General features: G+C 40.7%; 1 protein-coding gene across 6 annotated transcripts in view; it reads right to left on the minus strand.

The window, feature by feature from the left end:
* Positions 1–27,595, minus strand: part of ZDHHC20 (zinc finger DHHC-type containing 20) — an 89,999-nt gene that overhangs the window by 17,452 nt on the left and 44,952 nt on the right. For all 6 annotated transcript variants that reach the window (XR_004054665.1, XM_030922085.1, XM_030922084.1 and 3 more), the window contains exons 4-8: positions 26,614–26,734; positions 12,164–12,233; positions 11,013–11,045; positions 9,733–9,853; positions 1,647–1,779 (exon numbers count right to left, since the gene is read on the minus strand). Coding sequence is in view for 5 of the 6 variants with exons in the window: in XM_030922085.1 (XP_030777945.1) it covers positions 1,647–1,779; positions 9,733–9,853; positions 11,013–11,045; positions 12,164–12,233; positions 26,614–26,734 (478 nt within the window). In the remaining variant the exon portion in view is untranslated. The remainder of the gene's footprint in view (positions 1–1,646; positions 1,780–9,732; positions 9,854–11,012; positions 11,046–12,163; positions 12,234–26,613; positions 26,735–27,595) is intronic.

The following is a 27,595-nucleotide window of genomic DNA, read 5'->3' on the forward strand; positions in this document are numbered from 1 at the left end:
ATAACTTACAACACAGCTCAATAACACAACATTAAAATGATCCAATACTAAAGCATCTACATGTCTCACCCCAAATCCTTTATTCTTTCTATAATTAAAAACTGTTTCCCTCCAACTTATCTGGCAGATATATGGCTCTAGATTGCAGGTAGATTTTAACTTTTTACAAAACATTACCATAAAAATCCTTATTCTGTGTCTTGGTATGTTAGCAGATACATGAGTATTTCAATCACAGCACAGCAGGGCTTCTTACATGTCAACAGTTCAGTGAGCAATGCCACCACTGTTGTTTGGGGAATGTTTGTCCAATTACTTGAATACCTTACTTTTCCCCCTACATGTTCATTTTTTAAAATGATCAAACAAAAAGAGAAATAAATGCTAATACTCGTGATACAATACATAAGTCTCACTGACAACTGACACAAAGATGGAAATAATGAGGCATATCAAAAGCACTACTCCTTGGCTTCAGTCATGGAACATATGCCAGTTAAATGTGTTTAACTGTGGGGAAAAAGTAAAGAATATATATGGGCTGGGCAGGGTGACTTGCATCTGTAATCCTAGCATTCTGGGAGGCTTAAGTGGGAGGACCACTCGAGCCCAGGAGTTTGAGACCAACCTGGGCAACAGAGCAAGACCCCATCTCCATAGAAATAAATAAATAAATTAGCCGGGTGTGGCAGCACACACCTGTAGACCCAGCTACTTGGGAGGCTGAGGTGGGAACACTGCTTAAGTCCAGGAGGTCAAGGGTGCAGTGAGCTGTGATGGCACGACTGCACTCTAGCCAGGGCAACAGAGTGAGACTCTGTCTCAAAAAAAAAGAAAAAAAAAAAAAGAATATACATGACATACATTGTTATGTTTTAGCTAAAAGATAAGCTGTAATTGAGGATGTAAGGGTTTTCTTGTTTGAGAACAAACTTCCTTAAAGCATGTAAATCTACTGTGTATCTCTCATAGATTAATTTTTTTTGAGACAGGGTCTTACTCTCATTGCCCAGGCTGGAGTGCAATGGTGCAATTTTGCCTGACTGCTGCTAGTTTTTTTTTTTTGTATTATTAGCAGAGACAGGGTTTCTCCATGTCACCCAGGCTGATCTCGAACTCCTGGACTCAAGCAATCCACCCACCTTGGCCTCCCAAAGTGCTGGGATTACAGGTATGAGCCACTGTGCCCGACCTCTCACAGATTAATTTTTGAAATGACACTGTATAAATGCAGGAAAGTTTTTATTTATTAAAATTTATAAAATAGTTCTCTACTTTTATATATAACACGTTACTGAAAATATGTTAAAAAGCCAATCTCATTTCCTCAACCTTCTCCAAAATAATGAACTTTATTATAAAACCATTGCTCCCATCCAGTCAAAATTAATTTTACTACAGAATTATTTTATTATTTTTATTTTTTAGAGACTGGGTCTCCCTATGTTGTCTAGGCTGTCCTCCAGGACTCCAGGGCTTCTCCCGCCTCTGTCTCCTGAGTAGCTGGGATTAGTAGGCACATGCCACCAATTCCAGATTCAGAATTGTCTTATACTTCTCTATCATCTGACCCTGTCCTTCTCTAGATTTCATATTTATTTATGGTCATTGTCCTAAGCAATTATAATTTATTTTAACCTACTTACCTATTGTTGTCCTATTTTTTCCAACTAGCCAGCAGTGGTAGCTGAAAAGTGAGAGGACGCTGATGAAGAACATTGCAGACACAAAGAAAAGAAAAAGTACGTGGAATTTTGCACGTGTATCTGTCAGTTCATTCTGAGGAGGAAAAAAAGAAGTTAATTTTGAGGACAGTCAACCTCTAAAATATAACTTATAAGTTAGTTCTGCCTAAAGATCGTTGAATATATCAAAATACTTGCCATATTTGAAAAATAATAAATTACTTAATATATCCCAATGCAACAACTGCAAAAGCAAGAATTGGTATTATCAAAAAGCAACTTGCTTACCTAGGAGTTCAGGAAGAGTTATTTAAAATACTGCTCTTAAATTTTTTTTAATTTTAGCTTGGCATGGTGGTACATACCTGTAATCCCAGCTATTGGGGAGACTGAGACAGGAGGGTCACCTGAGCCTAGGAGTTCTAGGCCATCCTGGGCAACACAGTGAGACCCTGTCTCATTTAAAAACAAACAAAAAAAAGCAATACTTTCAGTAATAAAGTGCAAAGATCAACTCTTCTACCCAACACGTTTTCTTTTGTACTTTATGTATATATTCAAGCTTTCTCCAACATCCAACATATATAAGCTCCCCGTATCTATACTAAAATATTTGACTATTTTATTTAGATTTGCTGCTAACTAAAAACTAATTGTGAAATATTTTTGAACTTCTCTAATCTCTATTTTCGGACCACCACTGAAAGGTGCCCATGCCTTCAGCTGCTTCAATTCCTACTTTTTTCATCTGTATGTCTATAGAGCCTTTGTGCATAGTTAGCAATTTTGATAAGTAAATTTACCACAAGGTATTAATGAATGAAAACAGCTTCTCTGGTATCCCTTCTTATGGCTATATACATTTTAACAGATGCAAACTAGAGCCTAGAAGAAATTCATATCTTTAATAGGAGGAGGAGGCCTTTAAATGTTAGCTCTTAAAATAAACCATATAGGCAAAGCACCTACTCCACCAGAACACGAGGCTGTTCTGCTCTGCTTGATTTAAAAAGTATTACAGACTAAAAGAAGGCTGTTAGCATTAGGTTATTTTGACATTGATCTTTTTCTCTTTTCTTCCAGAGTAACCAACATATGTTTCAAACGTTTCAAGCATATCAAGTGAGTCTTCCATCTGACCATCTTGTGAAGTGAATTTTTGTTAAACATATTCACTATAAATGTCACAAAAGATATCATGAGAATGTCATGGTAATGATGTATTTTACCTTTGGACAACTCTCTATAGATTTCCTGCGGCAAAGCTTGTGCAAATCGAGACAATACATTAAGAAACCAACTTTTATGCAAAATTATCCTAAACACTAGTTTTATAAATCCTGTTGAAGGAACACTAAGATGTTGCTTTCTAATGGCCATCTACAACATTTTCTCAAGAAACACAAAAGAGAAAATAGACAAGAACATGTAGCTCTTCGAGCACATTTTCTTTTTAAAAAAAAAAAAAAAGATACAAGGTCTTGGCTGGGCGCAGAGGTTCACAACTGTAATCCCAGTACTTTGGGAGGCCGAGGTGGGCAGACCACCTGAGGTCAAGAGCCTGGCCAACATAGTGAAACCCCGTCTCCACTAAAAATGCAAAAATTAGCCGGGCATGGTGGTGCACGCCTGTAATCCCAGCTACTTGGGAGGCTGAGGCAGGAGAATCACTTAACCCTGGAGGTGGAGGTTGCAGTGAGCTGAGATCCCACTGCTGCACTCCAGCCTGGGTGATACAGGAGTCACAGAAAAAAAAAGATACAAAGTCTCACTAAGGCACCAGAGCTAGGGCTAGTCTTGAACTCCTGGACTTAAGTGATCCTCCCGCCTTGGCCTCCCAAAGTACTGGACTACAAGTGTGAGTCACCTGTGCTGCGCCTGCAGACACGTTTCAAGTATCCTTTAAATACACACTTTTCCAGTGAGGTTTTAAAACAAAGATTTGTGTCTGGGGAAGAATAAAATAAAATGTCTTTAGCCAATATTGAAAACAAACTAACTTCTGACTAGTAGTTTCCAAAAACTAGATCTGATGACTTCATACCACCTTCACTGCTTCTACCTTATTCCGGCCGGGATGCTACAACAGCCTCTACCATGTGAGCCTGCGTATTGGCACTTGCCCTCTCCCATCTATTCTCAGCTCAGCAATCAGAGTGAGCCTTGCACAAGTCAGATCATGTCCCCACTGGGCTGCTAGTAAAAGCCACAGTCATTTCAACACTCTCCAAGGCCCTCTGACATTTTGGCCCCCTCTTGGTCCATTCCTTTCAGTCTCCTTTCCGCTCATTCTACCCCAGCCACGGTAGCCTTCTTGTGTTACTGAAACATGGCAGGGACACGTACCATGTTCTCTGGGCCTGAATGCTCTTATCTCAGATATCCATCAATTCCCTTCTACATGAGGTCTCCCCGACTGCGCTATTCAATACTGCCATCTGCCCTACCACGCCACCGCCCAATACTTAAATCTTTCACCCTGCTCATTATTTATTACTTGTCCCCCTCCTTCTCAAAAGCAAGCTCTGCAAGGACAGAACTCTGCCCATTTTTTCAGAGATATACTACAAGTCTCTAGAGTACTACCTGCCATACAGTAGGTACTAAATATATATTTCCTGAATGAAGAAAAAGGTAGATTTATGTTTACTAGTCTTTTATTACTCAGAATCTAAAAAAGTTATTCATTCTTTAATAAATCATTGCATACAAACACTGCTGAATTTTCTGATGGAGAAATGTGAAATTAAGTAATTTAGATTTCATCTATCTGGCACTGAATCTGTTTAAATAAGGGGTATGGTTAGTATGTTGTGAACTGAACAAAGGTGACCAGCTGAGGGGGAAATCAAAAGCCAAAATTCATGAGGCTGACACTATACAGTCAGGGGCGTTCTCTTCTAATACGTGCAAAGGCATTGTAAGTGCCAGCATCCCCTGGTTTTAAGTACCCAAACTTTAAACATCTAATGATGTTTAAATCCTTCTAAAACGTAGTAGGTATCTCCTAGAAATAGAATTGTGCTTGATGACTCAGGGCTTTAATTATATTCTTCCCAACTATGAGTAGCAAGTTATAGTGGTAGCTGGATGCCGGAACAGCCAGATTTTAGTTTAAATTCTTCCTCCTTTTTTTTTGTTCTTTTGAGACCAAGTCTCGCTCTGTCGCCCAGGCTGGAGTGCGGTGGCGCAATCTCGGCTCACTGCAAGCTCCGCCTCCCGGGTTCCCGCCATTCTCCTGCCTCAGCCTCCCGAGTAGCTGGGACTACAGGCGCCCACCACCACGCCCGGCTAGTTTTTGTATTTTTTAGTAGCGACTGGGGTTTCACCGTGTTAGCCAGGATGGTCTCGATCTCCTGACCTCATGATCCGCCGGCCTCGGCCTCCCAAAGTGCTGGGATTACAGGCTTGAGCCACCGCGCCCGGCCTAAATTCTTCCTATGTTAAGTATGTGACCTTAGGTAGTTGTATAATTTCTCGAATTTGTTTCCAACTCTGAAAACTGAAATAATAATGGCACCCTTCTATATCAACCATATTTTCTTCTTTTCTTTTATTTTGAGACAGAGTCTTCCTCTGTTGCCAGGCTGGAGCGCAGTGGCGTGATCTGTGATCTTGGCTCACTGCAACCTCCACCTCCCTGGTTCAAGCAATTCTCCTGCCTCAGCCTCCTGAGTAGCTGGGACTACAGGTGCGTGCCACCACGCCTGGCTCATTTCATATTTTTAGTAGAGATGGGGTTTCACCATTGTTGGCCGGGATGGTCTCAATCTCCTGACCTCGAGATCCGCCCACTTTGGCCTCCCAAAGTGCTGGAATTACAGGCATAAGCCACCACACCCAACCCTATTTTCTTATTTTCTATATTCCTGATGCTCTGGCATCTGGGGCCTCACTAACGGGGGAGAAACTGCCCCTCCCCGGGCTAGCCAGTTCTTAAGAGACAGCAAACCACTCACGCAGGAGCACATCTTTCACACACAAACTCAACAATCCAGATCCCACTGAGAACCACCTCCTCTGCCATTTACATTCCAGAAGGCAGCAGTCCTCTGCCTTCATCGTCCCAGGACCAGGTATAAGACAACTAGAGATAGCCCAGACACCTAAGTCCTCTGCAATTCCTGGAGCCAGCCAATCCAACATCTGCTTACCCTGCCTTCCCCACAGGAACCACAATAAAGGCTCTGGATCCCACGTGGTGCTTCCTATCCTGGGGCCCCTTTCTCTTGGCACTGCAACAAACTATCTTTTCAGTGGCAATTGCCTCCTGATCTATTGGCCTCACCATACCTAAATAATAACAAAACCTACATTCTAAAACACCTTCATAAGCTTTTTAGAAAGAGTAGATGTAAAAGTACTTTCTAACCACAATAATCCCTCCTCCAAAATCAGAGATTTAAAGGTAAAAACAAAAGTGCCAGAGGAAAAAATAGGACAGTATCTGTATAAATGTATATGGAATAGACAACAGACAGGTATCATATATAAAAAGAACTGCTTTAAAAATGTAAAACTTTGATGTGACAAAACAAAAGAAAGCAGGAATATAAGACATAAACAGAAAACGTGGGCCAGGCGTGGTGGCTCACACCTATTATCCCAGTACCTTAGGAGGCCAAGGTGGGTGGATCACCTGAGGTCAGGAGTTCAAGACCAACCTGGTCAACATGGCGAAACCCTGTCTCTACTAAAAATACAAAAATTAGCCAGGCGTGGTGGTGCATGCCTGTAGTCCCGGCTACTCAGGACGTAAAGGCAGGAAAATCGCTTGAATCAGGGAGGTGAAGGTTGCAGTGAGCTGAGATTGTGCCACTGAACTCCAGCCTGGGTGACAGAGTGAGACTCTGTCTGGAAAAAAACACAAAAAAAAAACCCCAGAAAACGTGAAAAAAGCATTTGCAACCCATGACAGAAAAAGGATTATCTTTTAGCAGTGTCTCACATATTCTGGATAGGAGCCCTTTGTGAGATTACATGCACTGTAAATATCTTCTCCCAGTCAGTAGCTTGCTTTTTCACTCCAAAAGTCACCTTTTTATAAAAAGTTCTTTATTTTAATGAAGCCCAATTTATAATCTTTTCTTTTATGGTGATTTCTATGTTCAATGTAAGATATCCTCATTTGGGCTGGGTGTGGTGGCGTGCCTGTAATCCCAGCATTTTGGGAGACTGAGGCAGACAGATCACCTGAGGTCAGGAGTTCAAGATTAGCCTGGCCAACATGGTAAAACCCTGTCTCTGCTAGAGAATCACTTGAACCCAGGAAGCAGAGGTTGCAGTGAGCCGAGATTGTGCCATCACACTCTAGCCTGGGTGACAAGAGCAAAACTCCATCTCAAAAAAAAAAAAAAAAAGAAATCCTCATCTAACTCAAGGTCAAGAATAAAGATTAGTGGCTGGGCTCAGTGGGTCACACCTGTAATCCCAATACTTTGGGAGGTTGAAGTGGGAGGACTGTTTGAGATCAGGACTTATAGACCAGCCTGGGCCACATGGTGAAACTACGTCTCTACAAAATATACAAAAATTAGCCAGGCATGGTGGTGCCTGCCCACGGTCCCAGCTACTCGGGGGCTTGAGGCAGGAGGATTGCTTGAGCCTGGGAGATTGAACCTGCAATTAGCCGTGATCGTACCACTGCACTCCAGCCTGGGAGACACAGTGGGACCCTATCTCAAAAAACAAAACAACAACAAAAAAGATGAGTATCTTTAACATAAGACAAACTCCTTCATGTGTAAATATAAAAACCTACTAGAAATGGGCAGAGAACACAATAGAAATTTCACAAAAGACATGTCAGTGGCTAGCAAGCGTATCCTCTTCAGAATATGCAAAAAAAAAAAAAAATTTCCTCTGCTCATAAATTGGCAGGGATTGTACTTAAGAAAGGAGAGAATACAGACAGGAAACTAGGAGATGGAGGGTCTAAACTATGCCTGTGATATTAGGAATAGGAACAATTGAGGCACAGAGTTGGAAAAAACAAAACAAACATCTACTGACTGCTTTCCATGTATTGACACTATTTATTTAAATCTTTATATAAATCCTGTAAGTTACTAGCTCCATTTTAAAAATGAAAGAACAAAGAGTCTAAAGTTGAAGTGTCTTGATTCTGGCTATTCACTCAGCAAATATTCACTGAACAACTACTGGGCGATGAAGAAACACAAACAAACAAACGAAAGAAATATCTGTGCTCTCATGGAGCTTAGATTCTGGCAAATAAAGGCATACATGGCATTTACATGTAAAGAACGCTCATTTTTCTTCCCTATACCACCCTGATTCTATACCTCAGTTTCATAAGGGAATAACAATAATTCCAAGATGCTATTAATTTTTCTAGCTTGGAAACTGATAGATTTGTAAAGATTTTGTTCCCAATCAGATAAACATACAAAGAACAGTGAAAAGAAAATGAGATTGGTTTGAGAAGTGCTGATTTTTATGGTGTCTTCCTCATGTCTGCTGGGTCAATAAATAGCAACTGGGAACAGGGGATTGGGCTCGGCCCATGTGAGCGCTAGGGCTAGGAACAGCAACTGTGAATGCCACGGATATATGCCCAGAAAAAGAGTAGAAAGAACCAAGAGTGAGACAGCCCAGGACTGAACCTATATTTAAAGGGCTGAAAGGGGCAAGAAAAAGGAATGAATATTATCTTGAAACTTAAAGAGTTCAAATGAAGGAGAAAATTTTCATTTATTTTGAAATTATTTCGGCCAGGCACAGTGGCTCACACTTGAAATCCCAGCACTTTGGGTGGCTGAGGCAGGCAAATCACTTGAAGTCAGGAGCTCGAGACCAGCCTGGCCGAAATGGTGAAATCCTGTCTCTACTTAAAATACAAAAATCAGCCGGGCATTGTGGCGGGGCACCTGTAATCCCAGCTACTGGGGAGGCTGAGGCAGGAGAATTGCTGGAACCCGGAAGGCAAAGGTTATAGTGAGATGAGATCCCGCCACTGCACTCCAGCCTGGGTGACCGAGCAAGACTCCATCTCAAATAAAAATAAAATAAAATAAAATAAAATAAAAAAATGAGACAATAAAATAATTTCTAAATTTAAAAAAAATGGTACATGCACAGAGAAAATTAAAATAATGCTAAAAAACTATTAATGAAAAACAGCAGTTCTCCCACTTCCAAGAGGCAGTTACTTTCAATGTTTTTGGTAGTTTTTCCCCAAAAAAGATATACTTCCATACTAAAAAAATTTTAAAGCTATATTTATCTGTTTTGAATACATTACTATTTGTCCATGTTACACAAAATCCAAAGGATAACTGTAAAAAGCAAGTCTCCCTTCTAAGTGCCCTCCCCAGAGGCAACCACTGTTAAGAAATTTTTACCGCATTCTTCCAGATAAGACATATATAAATATAGACATGTTATTTTGCTGTAGAAATGGCAGCATAGTATATGCATTCTTCCATGCCTTGTTTTTTTCACGTTAATAATAGATCTCAAAGATCACTTCACATCATTTGTTATAAAGAGCTTCCTTATTCTTTCTTAAGCTGCACTGCATTCCTTTGTATAGATGTATCATAGTTTAAGGAGACCTCAGCTGAAAAGACATTTAATTGTTTTCATTCATTTGCCATTTTAAGAAATGCTGTAAAATCTGTAAAGACAGGAAGCAGTTTAGTGGCTGCCTGGGGCTGAGGCAATCACTAAACTGCTTCCTGTCTTTATAGATTTTATTACTATAAAAATTGCAGTAAGTCTCACCGACTCAAAGAAAAGCGATTTACCTCCCTAAAATGAATATGTTTTTGTTAGAATGTGGGTGAAAATAATTTGGATCACTAAAAGAGGCTCACTATATCCTGCTTAATATACATTTATTTACAAATAAACATGTGTGTATATGAAAGTAAATTGTAGCCCTATCTGTCCTCTGAGTCATTTATAAAACTCTAACTTGTAAAATTAAAATATATCTACTTGTCACAAAAAATGAAGTAATTTATTAGAAAGATAGTATCTTAAAGTCTTAAATACATGTTTCAAGATAGAAAAAAAGACTTACCGTCCAAAATTTTATGAAGTACTCTAAAACTGTTGCAGCCACGAAAAGGCAATATAATAGGGAATACAATAAAAACAGCAGGAAGAATTTGTAATTAGAAAATCCCACACAGTTATTCACCCTGGAAAAATAAAGAAAAGGCACATTATAAAAGCAAGACAGATCAAATTCACAGAAATAGAAAGTAGGGTGGAGGTTGCCAGGGGCTGGTGTGCTGTGGGGAAGGGGAGCTCTTTAATGAGAAAAAAATTTCAGTTTTGCAGGATGAAAAAGTTCTGGAGATTAATTGCACAATAATTTAAACATACTTAACACTACTGAACTGTACCCTAAGAAATGGTGAAGATGGTACACCTTATGGGAGTCTCGCTCTGTTGCCCAGGTTGGAGTGCAGTGGCGTGATCTCGGCTCACTGCAACCTCTGCCTCCCAAGTTCAAGCGATTCTCCTGCCTCAGCCTCCCAAGTAGCTGGCACTACAGGTGCCCACCACAACACCCAGCTAATTTTTGTATTTTTAATAGAGATGGGGTTTCACCATGTTGCCCAGACTGGTCTTGAACTCCTGACCTCTCAGATGTTTTTTAAAACAATTAAAACGTAATAATTTTAAAAAAATAAATTGGGCCGAGTGCAGTGGCTCATGCCTGTAATCCTAGCACTCTGGGAGGCCAAGGCGGGTGGATTACTTGAGTCCAAGAGTGTAAGACCAGCCTGGGCAACATGGCGAAACCCCATCTCTATTAAAAATATAAAAAATTAGCCAGGCGTGGTGGTGCATGCTTGCAGTCCCAGCTGCTTGAGAGACTGAGGTGGAAGAATCACCTGAGCCCAGAAGGTCGAGGCTGCAGTGAGCTAAGATCATGCCACTGTACTCCCGCCTGGGCAACCAGAGACCCTGTTTCAAAAATAAAATAAAATACAACAAAGAAACACAAACAAAGACAAATCAGAAAACTTAATCATTATTACCTAGAAATGGGTCATCTGGGAAGTTGAGAGTGGTGTCTTAATTGTGAAGGTATGTATTTAATAAATTCTATAAGAATGTGGAATTTTAATGTTAATTCTTAACACACTGTTATTTGTGTTAATGTCAGCAGATATTTTTAATAGAAACCATTTAATATAATTGTGTACATACAAATATATGCATATATGTAAAGAGATCAATGTTAACATCTATGAGTAAGCTGGCCTTCAAAATTTAGGAACACTGAAGTTACTCTAAATTCTCTCTTTCCCACCACCAATGCAATTTCTTCTGCGTTTTTATACATACCAAGGACAGTGATGATCCATCTTAAGAATACATCTAGGAAACAAACAAGCGTAAGAAAATCCATGCAGAAAAATTCTTCTAATTCTAACTTCTCATAACTTTCTTTTACTTGACTTAAAATTTTCTCTTTACAACTACATCTTAAGAGAATCAACCCAGAAACTAGGTTAGAGATAATTTCTGATGCTTCCACAAAAATGTTCATAGGTAAAAAGTCACGGTTTTTATACTGGGAATTCAGCTGAACATATTCAGCTGCCTTAGACCACATCAAATGATACTGTAATACTTAGATCTGGGCTGGGCACGGTGGCTCATGTGTGTAATTAATTCCAGCACTTTGGAAAGTGGAGGCGGTAGGATCATTTGAGGTCAGGAGTTTAAGACCAGCCTGGCTGACATAGTGAGACCCTGTTCTGAAAAAAACAAAATTCAGATCTTGTGCACAGTACTTGGTAAGTAAGATAGATCCAGCTAACAAATTAGCTGAAGGAGATAAAATGCAATACAGATGGCCCATATGTTATTTTAAACATATGCAGGTCATAAAAAGAAAAGTTTAGAAGGAAATAAGCCAAAATATTAACACTGATGGGCTTGGAGATGGTTATTTTTCCACATGTTCTATAAAATTTTACCCCATGCATAAGCACTACTTTTTTTTGTAATAAGGAAAAAAAAAAAAACCAAACCCCACATTTGCCTCCCTACTAGAATATGTGTTCTATATTTATATGAAGTTAGACCGCAGATCATCTTAAATAATATAACAAAATGAGTAATCTAATAGTTAGAAAGTTAAGTAACTGTGTTACTAACAGTCACGGATTAGTGAGATTCCAAACTAGTGATCTTTCCCTCAACATATTATCCCCTTGCATGTGCACAAAGACTTGTATTAAGCACAAGCACAGACAGCATAAAGTTCGAGAAAATTCTATTCACTGGTATAGGAACTGTTATCAAAGATAACTTGTGAGTATATTCCAGCTTTTAGCAATTTTTTGTCTGCCCTGTATGCACAGCAAATAATGGGAGAGGATGAAGTGTTCTTGTCCAGTGTAAAGCATATAAAATGTTCCTTCCCCTTGCACTCTCCCATCACTCATTTCCAGTGCTAGATAGTAAGCATATGTGTGGGTAACACTTACGAGTCACATGCTGAGCAGTGATGTGCCCGATCAGGTTTAATCAGCTGACATTTTTCACAATATCTGATCGCTACATGAAAGAAGTAAAAGGAAGATGTCGAAGGATGTACAAACTTAACTAATTTGACATTAAAACTTGCTTTTTTAAAAAAATAAACAACTCTGGGTAATTGATAACTAATAATTTTAAAACAATACCAAAATGTATTATACTAGAGAGCTTCTCAAATCAAAATGTAAAGAGATAAAAGAGAACATCAGAATGTAGTTTGCTCAGCAATTTTTAGATGAAAAGTAGATACAAAGCAAATAAATGACTCATACAAGGTCAAACAACAGGGTGAGCAGCAGAACTAGACCAGAACTCAAGACTTAGTAAGTCCCAAGTCTAGTGTTTCTTCCCATTATACCACAACGCCTATAGCAATATCAAAATTTAGACTTTTAAGGCATCCTGTGGGATTGTTTTTGAAATTTTGAAATAGCTTTATTAAGAAAAAAAAAAACAAAACACCTTTTATCTGCCATCCATACCCTAGATAAACAATAAAATTGGGAATGCATTTTTGAATAAAAATTCTGAAATGTTTTCCACTGGATCCTATTATATACTATTGTTGCCCAATACACATGTTCATTTAAAACGTATGGAACACCTGCTAGATGCCAGATATTGTTCATGCCTTCATGGACCTTTCATTGTACAGGAAGCAATGGGGAGTAATAACAAACAAGTTAACAAAATAAACAATGTATTAGACAGTGATAGCATAGATAGCAAGGAAAGAAACATTGGGGAATTATAATTTTAGAAAGATATGAGAAAAATGAAATTGAAAGCAGCAAGTTAGTGAGACAAGTCTATCAGGGAGAAGGAGGTTGCCTTTTTTTTGGGGGGGCGGGGGCGGGGGTGGGAGCGGATGGAGTGTTGCTCCGCCACCCAGGCTGGAGTGCAGTTGCACAATCTCGGCTCACCGCAACATCGCATCCTGGGTTCAAGCAATTCTCCTGCCTCAGCCTCCCGAGTAGCTGGGACAACAGGTGTGCACCACCATGCCCACGTAATTTTTATATTTTTAATACAGACGGGGTTTCACCATATTGGTCAGGCTGGTCTCGAACTCCTGACCTCAGGTGATTCACCCACCTCGGCCTCCCAAAGTGCTGGGATTACAGGCTTGAGCCACTGTGCCTGGTGGGAGAATGAGGATTCTAATCAGAGAATGGCCCATGAGGTGTGAGTATGCTTGGCTTGTTCAAGGATGAGTGAAGAGTGATGTTCATTACAGCATTGTTTTTACTAAAACACTAGGAATAATTTGAATTATAAAAATAGTTAGCCATCTTATGGTATATCCAGTGAAACACTATGCAGACTTTAACAAAAATTTTCCATACAAAATACATTTATGACTAGGTGCGGTGGCTAACACCTGTAATCCCAGCACTTTGCGGGGCCAAGGAGGGTGGATCACGAGATCAGGAGATCAAGACGAGCCTGGCCAGTATGGTGAAAGCCCATCTCTACTAAAAATACAAAAATTAGCCAGGTGTGGTGGCACATGCCTTTAGTCCCAGCTACTCCGGAGGCTGAGGCAGAAGAATCACTTGAACCTAGGAGGCAGCGGTTGCAGTGAGCCAAGATCGTGCTACTGCACTCCAGCCTGGGTGACAGAGCGAGACTCCATCTCAAACAAAACAAAACAAAACAAAACATTTATATCTTGTTAAAGAAAAGACAGCAGGCCAAGCATAGTGATAGTGGCTCATGTCTGTAATCCCAGCACTTTGGGAGGCTGAGGCAGGCAGATCACTTGAGCTTAGAAGTTTGAGACCAGCCTGGCCAACATGGTGAAACCCTGTCTCTACCAAAAATACAAAAATTAGCCAGGCATGGTGGTGCATGCCTGTAATCTCAGCTACTCAGCTGGCGGAGGCAGGAGAATAACTTGAACCCAGGAGGCGGAGGCTGCAATGAGCCAAGATGGCGCCACTGCACTACAGCCTGGGCAACAGTGAGACCCTGCCTCTAAATAAATGAAAAAAAGAAAAGAAAAGAAGAAAAGAAAATGGGGGGGAACGGGGGGGGGGGAGAGGAGACGAGACAAGACAGCAGGCCCAAAATGGAATCATTCACGCTAAGGCTCCACTTCACAACCTGAAACCTAAGTTGTTTACTTGTAAGAGCTGAGCTTCTGAGAAATCTGGAGAGAGATGACAGTCAAATCCCATTAAAACAAAATTTTGCTTATGCCCCTACGAGGAGAGCAAGTTGGAAATAACCAATCTGCTTTCTGTTCTTTGTTTCCACTTTCTTCAGCCTTTTTCTAAAGCCGACATCCCCTGTCCAGCTCATTGGAGCTCTTTTCTATTTTGTAGACTGCATGAGGCCTAGTTCATAAATCATTAATAAAAGGCAATTAGATCTTTCAAACTCAATTTATTGAAATTTTGTTTTTTGACAGCCCTAATATGGAAAAATACAAGGACGTTACATGGAAAAAAGCAATTCAGGGCTGGGTGCGGTGGCTCACGCCTATAATCTGAGCACTCTGGGAGGCTGAGGCGGGTGGATCAGGAGGTCAGGAGATTGAGACCATCCTGGCTAACACAGTGAAACCCCATCTCTACTAAAAAAATACAAAAAATTAGCCAGGCGTGGTGGCGGGCACCTGTAGTCCCAGCTACCTAGGGAGGCTGAGGCAGGAGAATGGCGTGAACCCGGGAGGCGGAGCTTGCAGTGAGCTGAGATCGTGCCAGGGCACTCCAGCCTGGGCAACACAGTAAGACTCCATCTCAGAAAAAAAAAAGCAATTCATACAATAGTTAGTAGATACAAAGAGTTCCCATCTCCAAAGGGAAAAGAATATATATTTTCATGTTATAACTATATACCCTATCCCAATAAAATGCATCCATTTTCAGATGTCAATTAATACATATAACAGGGAGACAGAGTATATTTTGAAGCAATGTTAGAAGCTATAGCTCATAGAAAGTTGTATCCAGGTAACCAAATTTGTATTAGTTAATATTTAGCTATTTGATTGTCAACTGTATATAGTTCTACAATACTCTGTTATATATAAAACATTTCTGCTAGGATACACAAGAAAAGGTGATAGCATCTGATGAGTGGTGTCACGGATGAGGTGTGTAGACTCAGTCTTTTTTTTTTGGTGCCCCTAAAATTATTTTTTTTAAATAATAGGCATGTATTACTTGTATAATGTAAATAAGAATTTCCTTAGAACAAAGGGAATTTACACAAATATCTACTTCTTAAATGTTTTTTAACAAAAATAATTTTCATTTATTTAAGCCTTTAAAATATTCATTTAATATGATACAGAGGCAATAAAATACATAATTTAATCAACTTTTCAAATTCATTTAAAAATAGAGAGCTACCGTTTTAGAAAGCTTAGCTATTTTTTTCCCCTCTAGCACGTTAGGGAAAAACACACAAGTCACAAGACACCGCATCACATAAGAAAAAGCCAAGTTCTGTCTCACTCACCTGTCTGGACCAACAGGGAGGAGAAACCTGTTTGCTGCTGCTGCTGGCATCTGGGCCCTTGATTTTGGATGTGTTGAAATTACAATATGAGTTCTCAGGGTGCCTTTAGTGCACCTGTTTTCTGATTGATGAGAAATGTGTAGGAGGTGCTTAGCCACTAGACTGAGAATCTTCCTTTTCCACTACTGGGAGCATATTCTTTGACATTCTCTAAGAAGGAAATCTGTACCCTCTCTCCTCCACTATCGCTTAAAATTATTTAGTCCATTTTAGTATTTGTCTAATGATGGAAAAACATGAAGACCTATTCAACTGTAAATGAAAACCTTGTATAAAAAGATAAATGCTACAAATTTTAAAAGCTGAATCCCTCATCACTCTATCGGAAGAGCTAAGTTAAGTTCCTGTTTCCATAATGCTTGGGTACACCAGCAGGATATGAACTCAGAGCATGCAAATGCACAAAGCTCTTTCAGCCAAAACATTGGAAATGGACTCTATGAGGCAGTGAAAACATCCGATCTAAAATGGAACACCACTAAGGACCAAGCGGTTAAGGCTGTGCATTCTGATGACGGCAGAATGAGGGAAAGGAAATTAAATTAGATCTTAACTGAAAGCCCAACACTTGACCAGTCATCTCCCCCTGGCAGCTATAAATCCCTGCTGCCATATATCAAATACTCCTGGCTGCCCTTGGCTACACCTACTTACAGCATCTAAGCAACGTGCCTGGCTGGTGGGGCCCTTCTGACTTTTGGGCCCTGGGACATGTTCTCTTTTTCAAACACTGTTTAAGACTCATTTCCCAATCACTCCCGGACTTGATTCTTCTTATACTACTCCTGCACATCTAATTGACTCTAGTTAAGTATTTTAACTGGGTTTCTGTTATTTGTGCTTTTTTATTGTTTTTTAATTATTATCATACTTTATGTTCTGAAATAGATGTGTAGAACATCCAGGTTACACAGGTATACATGTGCCATGGGGGTCTGCTGCACCTATCAACCCGTCATCTACATTAGGTATTTCTCCCAGTGCTCTCCCTCCTCTTCCCCTCCACGCCGCGACAGACCCCACTGTGTGATGTTCCCTTCCCTGTGCCCACATGATCTCATTATTCAACTCCCACTTATAAATGAGAACATGTGGTGTTTGGTTTTCTGCTCCTGTGTTAGTTTGCCGAAAATGATGGGTTCCAGCTTCATCCACATCCCTGCAAAGGACATGAACTCATCCTTTTTTATGGCTGCATAGTATTCCATGGTGTATATGTGCCACATTTTCTTTACCCAGCCTATCATTGATGGGCATTTGGGTTGGTTCCAAGTCTTTGCTATTGTGAACAGAGCTGCAATAAACATACATGTGCATGTGTCTTTATAGAATGATTTATAATCCTTTGGGTATATACCCAGTAATGGGATTGCTGGGTCAAACGGTATTTCTGGTTCTAGATCCCTGAGGAATTGCTGCACTGTCTTCCACAATTGTTGAGCTAATTTACACTCCCACCAACAGTGTAAAAGTGTTCCTATTTCTCTGTCGCCCAGGCTGGAGTGCAGTGGGTGATCTTGGCTCACTGCAACCTCCGTCTCCTGGGTTCAAGCAATTCTCCTGCCTCAGCCTCTTGAGTAGCTGGGATTACAGGCGCCCACCACCAGGTCCAGCTAATTTTTTCTTTTTCTTTTTTTTTAAGTAGATACAGGGTTTCACCATGCTGGTCAGGCTGTTCTCAAACTCCTGACCTCGTGATCCACCTGCCTCGGCTTCCCAAAGTGCTGGGATTATAGGTGTGAGCCACCACACCTGGTTTGTTTCCTGACTTTTTAATAATCACCATTCTAACTGGCATGAGATGGTATCTCATTGTGGTTTTGATTTGCATTTCTCTAATGACCAGTGATGATGAGCTTTTTAAAATATGTTTGTTGGTCGCATAAACGTCTTCTTTTGAAAAGTGTCTGTTCATATCCTTCGCCCACATTTTGATGACGTTTTTTTCTTGGAAATGTAAGTTCCTTGTAGATTATGGAGAGTAGCCCTTTGTCAGAGGGATAGATTGCAAAAATTTACTCCCATTCTGTAGGTTGCCTGTTCACTCTAATGACGATAGCTTCTTTTGCTGTGCAGAAGCTCCTTAGTTTAGATGCCAATTGTCAATTTTGGCTTTTGTTGCAAGTGCTTTTGGTGTTTTAGTCATTAAGTCTTTGCCCATGCATGTATCCTGCATAGTGTTACCTAGATTTTCTTCTAGGGTTTTTACGGTTTTAGGTCTTACATTTAAATCTTTAATCCAACTTGAGTTAATTTTTGTATAAGGTGTAAGGAATGGATCCAGTTTCAGTTTTCTGCATGTGGCTAGTCAGTTTTCCCAACACAATTTATTAAATAGGGAATCGTTTCCCCCATTGTTTTTGTCAGGTTTGTCAAAGACCAGATGGTTGTAGATGTGTGGTGTTATTTCTGAGGCCTCTGTTCTGTTCCATTGGTCTATATATCTGTTTTGGCCCAAGTACCATGCTGTTTTCTTTACTGTAGCCTTGTAGTATAGTTTGAAGTCAGGTAATGTGATGCTTCCATCTTTGTTCTTTTTGCTTAGGACTGTCTTGGCTATACAGGCTCTTTTTTTGGTTCCATATGAAATTTAAAGTAGTTTTTTCTAATTCTGTGAAGAAAGTCAATGGTAGCTTGATGGGAACAGCACTGAATCTATATGTTACTTTGGGCAGTATGGCCATTTTCACGATATTGATTCTTCCTAACCATGAGCATGGAACGTTCCTCCATTTGTTTGTGTCCTCTTTTATTTCCTTGAGCAGTGGTTTGTAGTTCTCCTTGAAGAGCTCCTTCACATCCTTTGTAAGCTGTATTCCTAGGTATTTTATTATCTTTGTAGCAATTGTGACTGGGAGTTCACTCATGATTTGGCTCTCTGTTTGTCTATTATTGCTGTACAGGAATGCTTGTGATTTTTGCACATTGGTTTTGTATCCTGAGACTTTGCTGAAGTTGCTTATCAGCTTAAGGAGTTTTGGGGCTGGGATGATGGGGTTTTCTAAATATACAATCATGTCATCTGCACAGATAATTTGACTTCCTCTCTTCCTATTTGAATACCCTTTATTTCTTTCTCTTGCCTTACTGCCCTGGCCAGAACTTCCAATACTATGTTGAATAGGAGTGGTGAGAGAGAGCATCCTTGTTTTGTGCCAGTTTTCAAAGGGAATGCTTCCAGCTTCTGCCCATTCAGTATGATACTGGCTGTGGGTTTGTCATAAATAGCTCTTATTATTTTGAGATGCGTTCCATCAATACCTAGTTTATTGAGTGTTTCTAGCATGAAGGGGTGTTGAATTTTATTGAAGGCCTTTTCTACATCTATTGAGATAATTATGTGGTTTTTGTCATCGGTTCTATGTGATGGATTACATTTATTGATTTGTGTATGTTGAACCAGCCTTGCATCCCAGGGATGAAGCCCACTTGATCACAGTGGATACGCTTTTTAATGTGCTGCTGGATTCAGTTTACCAGTATTTTATTGAGGATTTTCACATTGATGTTCATCAGGGATACTGGCCTGAAATTTTCTTTTTTTGCCATGTCTCTGCCAGGTTTTGGTATCATGATGATGTTGGCCTCATAAAATGAGTTAGGGAAGAGTCCCCCTTTTTCTATTGTTTGGAATAGTTTCAGAAGGAACAGTACCAGCTCCTCTTTGTACCTCTGGTAGAATTTGGCTGTGAATCCATCTGGTCCTGGGCTTTTTTTGGTTGGTAGGCTATTAATTACTGCCTCAAGTTCAGAAATTGTTATTGGTCAATTCAGGGATTCGACTTCTTCCTGGTTTAGTTTTAGGAGGGTGTATGTGTCCAGGAATTTATCCATTTCTTCTAGATTTTCTAGTTTATCTGTGTAGAGGTGTTTATTGACCTCATTGATCTAATGGTATTCTCTGATGGTAGTTTGTATTTCTGCGGGATCAGTGGTGAATCCCCTTTATCATTTTTTTATTGTGTCTATTTGATTCTTCTTTTTTATTCTTTATTAGTCTGGCTAGTGGTCTATTTTGTTAATCTTAAAAAAAAAAAAAACAGCTCCTGGATTCACAGATATTTTGAAGGGTTTTTTGTTTCTCTATCTCCTTCAGTTCTGCTCTTAGTTATTTCTTGTCTTCTGCTGGTTTTTGAATTTGTTTGCTCTTCCTTCTCTAGTTCTTTTAAATGTGGTGTTAGGGTGTCAATTTTAGATCTTTTCCACTTTCTCCTGTGGGCATTTAGTAATATAAATTTCCCTCTAAACACTGCTTGGGCTGTGTCCCAGAGATTCTGGTACATTGTGTCTTCGTTCTCATTGGTTTCAAAGAACTTATTTATGCCTTTTGTTATTTACCCAGTAGTCAGTCAGGAGCAGGTTGTTCAGTTCCATGCAGTAGTGTGGTTTTGAGTGAGTTTCTTAATCCCGAGTTCTAATTTGATTGCACTGTGGTCTGAGAGACTGTTACGATTTATGTTCTTTTGCATTTGCTGAGGAGTGTTTTACTTCCAATTATGTGGTCAATTTTAGAATAAGTGCTATGTGGTGCTGAAAGGAATGTAGATTCTGTTGATTGGGGGTGGAGAGTTCTGTAGATGTCTATTAGGTCCCCTTGGTCCAGAGCTGTGTTCAAGTCCTGAACATCCTTGTTATTTTTCTGTCTCATTGATCTAATATTGACAGTGGGGTGTTAAAGTCTCCCATTATTATTGTGCGGGAGTCTAAGTCTCTTTGTACGTCTCTAAGAACTTGCTTTATGAATACCAGGTGCATATACAGTTAAGATAGTTATCTCTTCTTGTTGCATTGATCGCTTTACCGTTATGTAATGCCATTCTTTGTCTTTTTTGATCTTTGCTGGTTTAAAGTGTTTTATCAGAGACTAGGATTGCAACTCATGCTTTTTTAGTTTCCATTTGCTTGGTACATCTTCCTTCATCCCTTTATTTTGAGCCTGTGTCTTTGCACATGAGATGGGTCTCCTGAATACAGCACACTGATGGGTTTTGACTCTTTGTCCAAATTGCCAGTCTGTGTCTTTTAATTGAGGCATTTAGCCATTTACATTTAAGGTTAATATTGTTATGTGTGAATCTGATCCTGTCATTATAATGCTAGCTGGTTATTTTGCCCATTAGCTGTTGCAGATTCTTTGTAGTATCGATGGTCTTTACATTTTGGTACATTTTTGCAGTGGCAGGTACCAGATTTTCCTTTCCATATATAGTGCTTCCTTCAGGAGCTCTTGTAAGGCAGGCCTGGTGGTGACAAAATCCCTCAGCATTTGCTTGTCTGTAAAGGGTTTTATTTCTCCTTCACTTATGAAGCTTAGTTTGGCTGGATATGAAATTCTGGGTTGAAAATTCTTTGCTTTAAGAATGTTGAATATTGGCCCCCACTCTCTTCTGGCTGGCAGGATTTCTGCAGAGAGATCTGGTGTTAGTGTGATGGGCTTCCCTTTGTGGGTAACCCGACCTTTCTCTCTGGCCGCCCTTACCATTTTTTCCTTCATTTCAACCTTGGGGAATCTGATGATTATGTATCTTGGAATTGCTCTTCTTGAGGAGTATCTTTGCGGTATTCTCTTTATTTCCTGAATTTGAATGTTGGCCTGTTTTGCTAGGTTGGGGAAGTTGTCCTGGATAATATCCTGAAGTGTGTTTTCCAACTTAGTTCCATTCTCCCTGTCACTTTGAGGTACACCAATCAAACATAGGTTTGGACTTTTCACATAGTCCTATATTTCTTGGAGGTTTTGTTCATTCCTTTTCATTCTTTTTTCTCTAATCTCGTCTTCATGCTTTATTTCATTAAGTTGATCTTCAATCACTGATATCCTTTCTTCTGCTTGATCGATCCAGCTATTGATACTTGTGTATGCTTCACAAAGTTCTCATGCTGTGTTTTTCAGCTCCATCAGGTCAAATGTTCTTCTCTAAACTGGTTATTCTAGTTAGCAGTTCCTGTATGCTTATATCAAGGTTCTTAGCTTCTTGCATTTGGTTAGAACATGCTCCTTCAGCTCAGCGGAATTTATTATCCACCTTCTGAAGCCTACTACTGTCAATTTGTCAAACTCATTCTCGGTCCAGTTTTGTTCCCTTTCTGGAGAGGAGTTTTGACCCTTTAGAGGAGGAGAGGCATTCTGGTTTTCGAATTTTCAGCCTTTTTGCGCTGGTTTTTCCTCATCTTCGTGGATTTATCTACCTTTGGTCTTTCATGTTGGTGACTTTTGGACGGGGTTTTTTTGTGGTCATCCTTTTTGTTGATGTTGATGCTACTGCTTTCTGTTTGTTAGTTTTCCTTCTAACAGTCAGGCCCCTCTTCTGTAGGTCTTCTGAAGTTTGCTGGAAGTCTACTCCAGACTCTGTTTGCCTGGGTATTACCAGTGGAGGCTGCAGAGCAGCAAAGACTGCTGCCTGCTCCTTCCTCTGGAAGCTTCCTCCAGAGAGGCATCTGCCAGATGTCAGCTGCAGCTCTCCTGTATGAGGTGTCTCCCAGTCAGGAGGCATGGGGGTCAGCGACCCACTTGAGGCAGTCTGTCCCTTAGCAGAGCTCGAGTGCTGTGCTGGGAGATCCGCTGCTCTCTTCAGAGCCAGCAGACAGGAAGGTTTAAGTCTGCTGAAGCTGTGCCCACAGCTGCCTCTTCTCCCAGGTGCTCTGTCCCAGGGAGACGGGAGTTTTATCTATAAGCCCCTGAGTGGGGCTGCTGCCTTTCTTTCGGAGATGCCCTGCCCAGAGAGGAGGCATCCAGAGAGGCAGTCTGGCTACAGTGCCTTTGCCGCTTTGTTCCAGGGAGACGGGAGTTTTATCTATAAGCCCCTGAGTGGGGCTGCTGCCTTTCTTTCGGAGATGCCCTGCCCAGCGAGGAGGCATCCAGAGAGGCAGTCTGGCTACAGTGCCTTTGCCGAGCTGCTGGGGTGGGCTCCGCCCAGCTGGAACTTCTGGCAGCTTTGTTTACACTGTGAGGGGAAAATCCGCCTAGGCAAGCCTCAGTCATGGCAGAAGCCCCTCCCCCCACCAAGCTCCAGCGTCCCAGGTCAACTTCAGACTGCTGTGCTGGCAGCGATAGTTTCAAGCCAGTGGATCTTAGCTTGCTGGGGTCTGTGGAGGTGGCATCTGCTGAGCAAGACCACTCAGCTCCCTGGCTTCAGCCCCCTTTCCAGGAGAATGAACGGCTCTGTCTTGCTCCATGCCAAGTGCCACAGGGGTATGAAAAAAACTCCTGTAGCTAGCTCAGTGTCTGCCCAAATGGCCACCCAGTTTTGTGCTTGAAACCCAGGGCCCTGGTGGTGGAGGCACCCGAGGGAATCTCCTGGTCTGTGGGTTGCGAAGACCGTGGGAAAAGCATAGCATCTGGGCAGAATAGCACCGTCCCTCACAGCACAGTCCCTCATGGCTTCCCTCAGCTAGGGGAGGGAGTTCCCTGACCCCTTGTGCTTCCTGGGTAAGGCAACGCCCCACCCTGCTTCTGCTCGCCCTCTGTGGGCTTCACCCACTGTCTAACCAGTCCCAATGAGATGAACCAGGTACCTCAGTTGGAAATGCAGAAATCACCTGCCTTCTGCGTTGGTCTCACTGGGAGCTGCAGACTGGAGCTGTTCCTATTTGGCCATCTTGCCCTGACTGACCGAGTATGTTATGTTTTATTGAGGGCCTTCTATAACACCTTGCCTGGGTTAGACACTAGGGAGGTAAAACCATGTAATGTTGAAAAAGTAGTGCTATAAAGGACCTTAGAGATTTCCTAGTTCAATCTCTCCATTTTACAGATCAAAGACACCCAAAGGTTAGACAGTCATCTGTCGAAGGTTGAGTGGCTAAGCAAGTGGTAACATCAGGAATGAATATCTTCCTTTCTCTTTCCCCAGCCCTTCTCCACTCAACATTCTGACATTGCAAAGGCTGTGAAATTACCTAGGCTCTGAGATGGGATTAAACCAAACACACCTTGTAGGAAGAGGAGGCTTGATGACTGAGCAGACTGAACTCAAAAGTAGCAATCAAAGGAAACCTGAGTTTCTAGGGTGGCTAGAAGAATGACGGTGCCAAGGATAGAAATAGAGCTGAGGCTGGGTGAGAGTAGTGTTTTTCATTGACAAATATTTAAGAGCTTCTACCAGGTGACACATTAGATGCAGGGAATATAAAAGTGAACGAGGCAGACTTTTGGCTCCTCCCCCAAGAGTTTAGGTTTTAAATGATTAATCCAGTATTGTAGGAGCTTAAAGCTTTGGATAAGAGGCCATTCAAATACAGCTATCCTTTGGAAGCTGCAAATACATGAGGGTAGCTCTAGTGAGAGCGAGAAATGCTGAATTGAAGGGCACATGCCAACGTGAATGATGAAGGCTTGATGGTGACGACTGGGTGCTCCGGGCAGAGGTCTGCAGCTCCCCCTCTGACGTAACAGGAAGGGCGCTGCATCCCAGGGTGCAGCTAGATCGCAGACCACTCTGTAAACGTGCAATCCTTGTATGCAGCTGCAAATCTACCCCTGTGCCCGGCACACAAGAAAGCGTTTGGAATGTAGGTGAGTGCGAGTATGTTAATATCCTTCAATCTGCTGTAATTTCTATTAAGAAGGTAACTAGGCCGGGCGCGGTGGCTCAAGCCTGTAATCCCAGCACTTTGGGAGGCCGAGACGGGCGGATCACGAGGTCAGGAGATCGAGACCATCCTGGCTAACACGGTGAAACCCCGTCTCTACTAAAAATACAAAAAACCTAGCCGGGCGAGGTGGCGGGCGCCTGTAGTCCCAGCTACTCGGGAGGCTGAGGCAGGAGAATGGTGTAAACCCGGGAGGCGGAGCTTGCAGTGAGCTGAGATCTGGCCACTGCACTCCAGTCCGGGCGACAGAGCGAGACTCCGCCTCAAAAAAAAAAAAAAAAAAAAAAAAAAAAAAAAAAAAAAAAAAAAAAAAAAAAAAAAAAAGAAGGTAACTAATTCCTGAAAACTATTAAAGAAAACAAATTATGCAGCACAATAAGCAAACGATCACAATATTATGGTATTAGAATTCCAAGGCTAAAAGTAACAGCTGAAAGGACAGTACAGAAAAAATGGGGTAAGGCACCATTGTGACGTTAAGACATAGGAGAAAACAACAACTGTGGGATGAAGAAGGACAATCATACAAGAATACAAACACAGAAGTATAAAGCTACAGACAAACACGAAGAGGAAAGCGCTTCGAGAAGACAGAATGACAAAACGCCACTGATCCTGGCAGCGAGAATGAAAGCCCGCTGCCTGGAATTCACTAGAAGGAAGTGAGGCCCTGGATATAGACCACCTAAAAGACCTACAATCAAAGGCAAATGGAATAAAATCATAGGCCGGGCGCGGTAGCTCACGCCTGTAATCCCAGCACTTTGGGAGACCGAGGCGGGCGGATCACTTGAGGCCGGGAATTCGAGACCAGCCTGGCCAACCCATCTCTACTAAAAATACAAAAATACAAAAGTTAGCCAAGTGTGGTGGCATGTGCCTGTAATACCAGCTACTCAGGAGGCTGAGGCAGGAGATCACTTGAACCCCGGGGGTGGAAGCTGCAGTGAGCTGAGATGGCACCATTGCACTCAAGCCTGGGCAACAGAGTGAGACTCCATTTCCGAAAAAAAAGAAAAAAGAAAAAATTACTGGAAATCTATTATTCTATGCAAAAAGCTATATACTAAGTACTTTACTTAGTCTCTTTTATTGTCTCTTTTAATACTTCCACTAACTCAGCCATGTAAATATTATTATCCTTACCTTAAAACGAGAAAGTTAGTGCTTAGAAAGTTTAAGTGACTTGCACTGTATTAGTAAGGGAGAAGCTAGGGTTTGATCTGTAATCCACGTTTTCATTCTATACTATAATATATTAGTTATGCAAAAAGGACAGTCAGTCGAATATCCCCTCCTAAAATCTTGTAGACACTTTAAATTTTCTTGAGTCACAGTTTGTACACAGCTACACAAAGGTAATTTCCCATTGGAGTTTAGAAACTTAGTGGGTTGAAGAGGCAGAGCACCTGGACTTAAACTCCTGTTGTTTTTTATACTAGCTGTATGACTTGGAACAAGTTACTTAGCCTCACTGGGTCTTAGTTTCCTCATCCATAAAATGGAAACTATAGTCTACACCTCATAAGGTTGTTGTGAGGTCTAAATGAGTTCGCACATGTAAACAGAATAACTGTTAAGCTGCAATCATTACCCAGTGTTTAAACCAATTAATGAGGTATATAATACATGAAACAATTTCCTAAAAAACAGAAAACAAAATTAAAAAAAATAAACAAAATAAAACAATTCCCTGTATTTAAATGACCGCCACGCATAGACTCTTCCCTGTCATAAGATTACAACCTAGAACAGGAAGCTGCTGTTACGGTCATGGATCTCAGCGGAGGCATCAGTACACAGGAAACACCGAGGGCTTTGGAACTAGACAAACCTGAGTTCACAGCCTGGCTCTCAGAACAACTTTCTTCCTGTTTGTGTCTTTTACTGTTCCCCATTCTCAGCACACTATTAGATTTTTGTTTTTTATTACTCAGTGATGACACACAATACTCAAATTCAGACTTCCAAATGACAGTTTACTAAGAATAATAATTAAAATTTTTAGCCATGAAAGTTGAGTTGGGGGAAAAAACAAGTACAGAAGAGATTCGTATTAAAGTGAGCCCCTTAAACAATTTATATTGATGCTTTTATCTATTTATCTATTTCTGCATCTGAAATGCCACAACAAGAAAACAGGAAAGTCTTGTTGCTACAGATATTATTTACGGCAATCACAGTATCCATTTAATAGTCAAACCATGCAAATATATCCTGGCAGGAATAAGCATATTTTTAAAATCATTAGAAAAGGAACACTTATTCTTTCTCTTACTTTTTGAAGCTGATGTGGTATAGATAGGTAAAGCTCTTGCTGCTCTTCTCAAAATTTCTTGTTGTCTTTCTTGGCTGAATTCTTTTTCATAACGTTCCTTTTCAGAATTGGACAAGTAGAACTATAAAAGAAAAGAGGACTATTAAATTTTTTAAATCCCATGATGTTAATTATCATGTTCAGAAAAAGTTTTATCTGGAACAGAAAAAGAAAACCAAAAACTATTTTATGAAGACAAAACTTGTCTTCAAACTTAACTGCTAAGTAGATAAATCAGGACATTTTAACAAAAACTACATACCTTTTGGCATAGAAAATATTTGCCCTCCACACCAGATGGCAAAGAACATGAACTAAGTATTTTTCCATCTTTGTTTTTCACAAATAAAATTAAATTTCTACACAAGAAAGGCTTAATATATAGTCTCCATTAGTAAAAATTTTAGTTGTTTAAAAGTTACTGTCAAGAGATTTTTAATTTTTGGAAGAATGTCCAAAGATTTACTTGCTTTGGGTGAAAGGCTAAATCACAGTCATGGGGTCCCACTAATTTCTAGCCAAATGTCTCAAGAAGGGCAATGAGTCATTTAAAAAAAACAAAAAACAAAAAACATTTTTAGCTTTTAAAAAGCTAACCAATAGGACTATTTTCACCAGAATTATGACAGATTGTCAAGGCAAGCATAGTGGCCTTTTCAAGGAGAGCGTCCTTTATAGAGTTGTGTTTTTTTATTATTTTTTTTTTTTTTGAGACGGAATCTCCCTCTGTCGCCCAGGCTGGAGTGCAGTGGCGTGATCTTGGCTCACTGCAAGCTCTGCTTCCCGGGTTCATGTCATTCTCCTGCCTCAGCCTCCCGAGTAGCTGGGACTACAGGCACCTGCCACCAAGCCTGGCTAATTTTTCTTTTTTTTTTTTTTTTTGTATTTTTGGTGGAGACGGGGTTTCAGGGTGTTAGCCAGGATGGTCTCGATCTCCTGACCT

The sequence above is a fragment of the Rhinopithecus roxellana genome, chromosome 18 (assembly GCF_007565055.1).
Source record: "Rhinopithecus roxellana isolate Shanxi Qingling chromosome 18, ASM756505v1, whole genome shotgun sequence".
NCBI classification, from domain to species: domain Eukaryota; kingdom Metazoa; phylum Chordata; class Mammalia; order Primates; family Cercopithecidae; genus Rhinopithecus; species Rhinopithecus roxellana.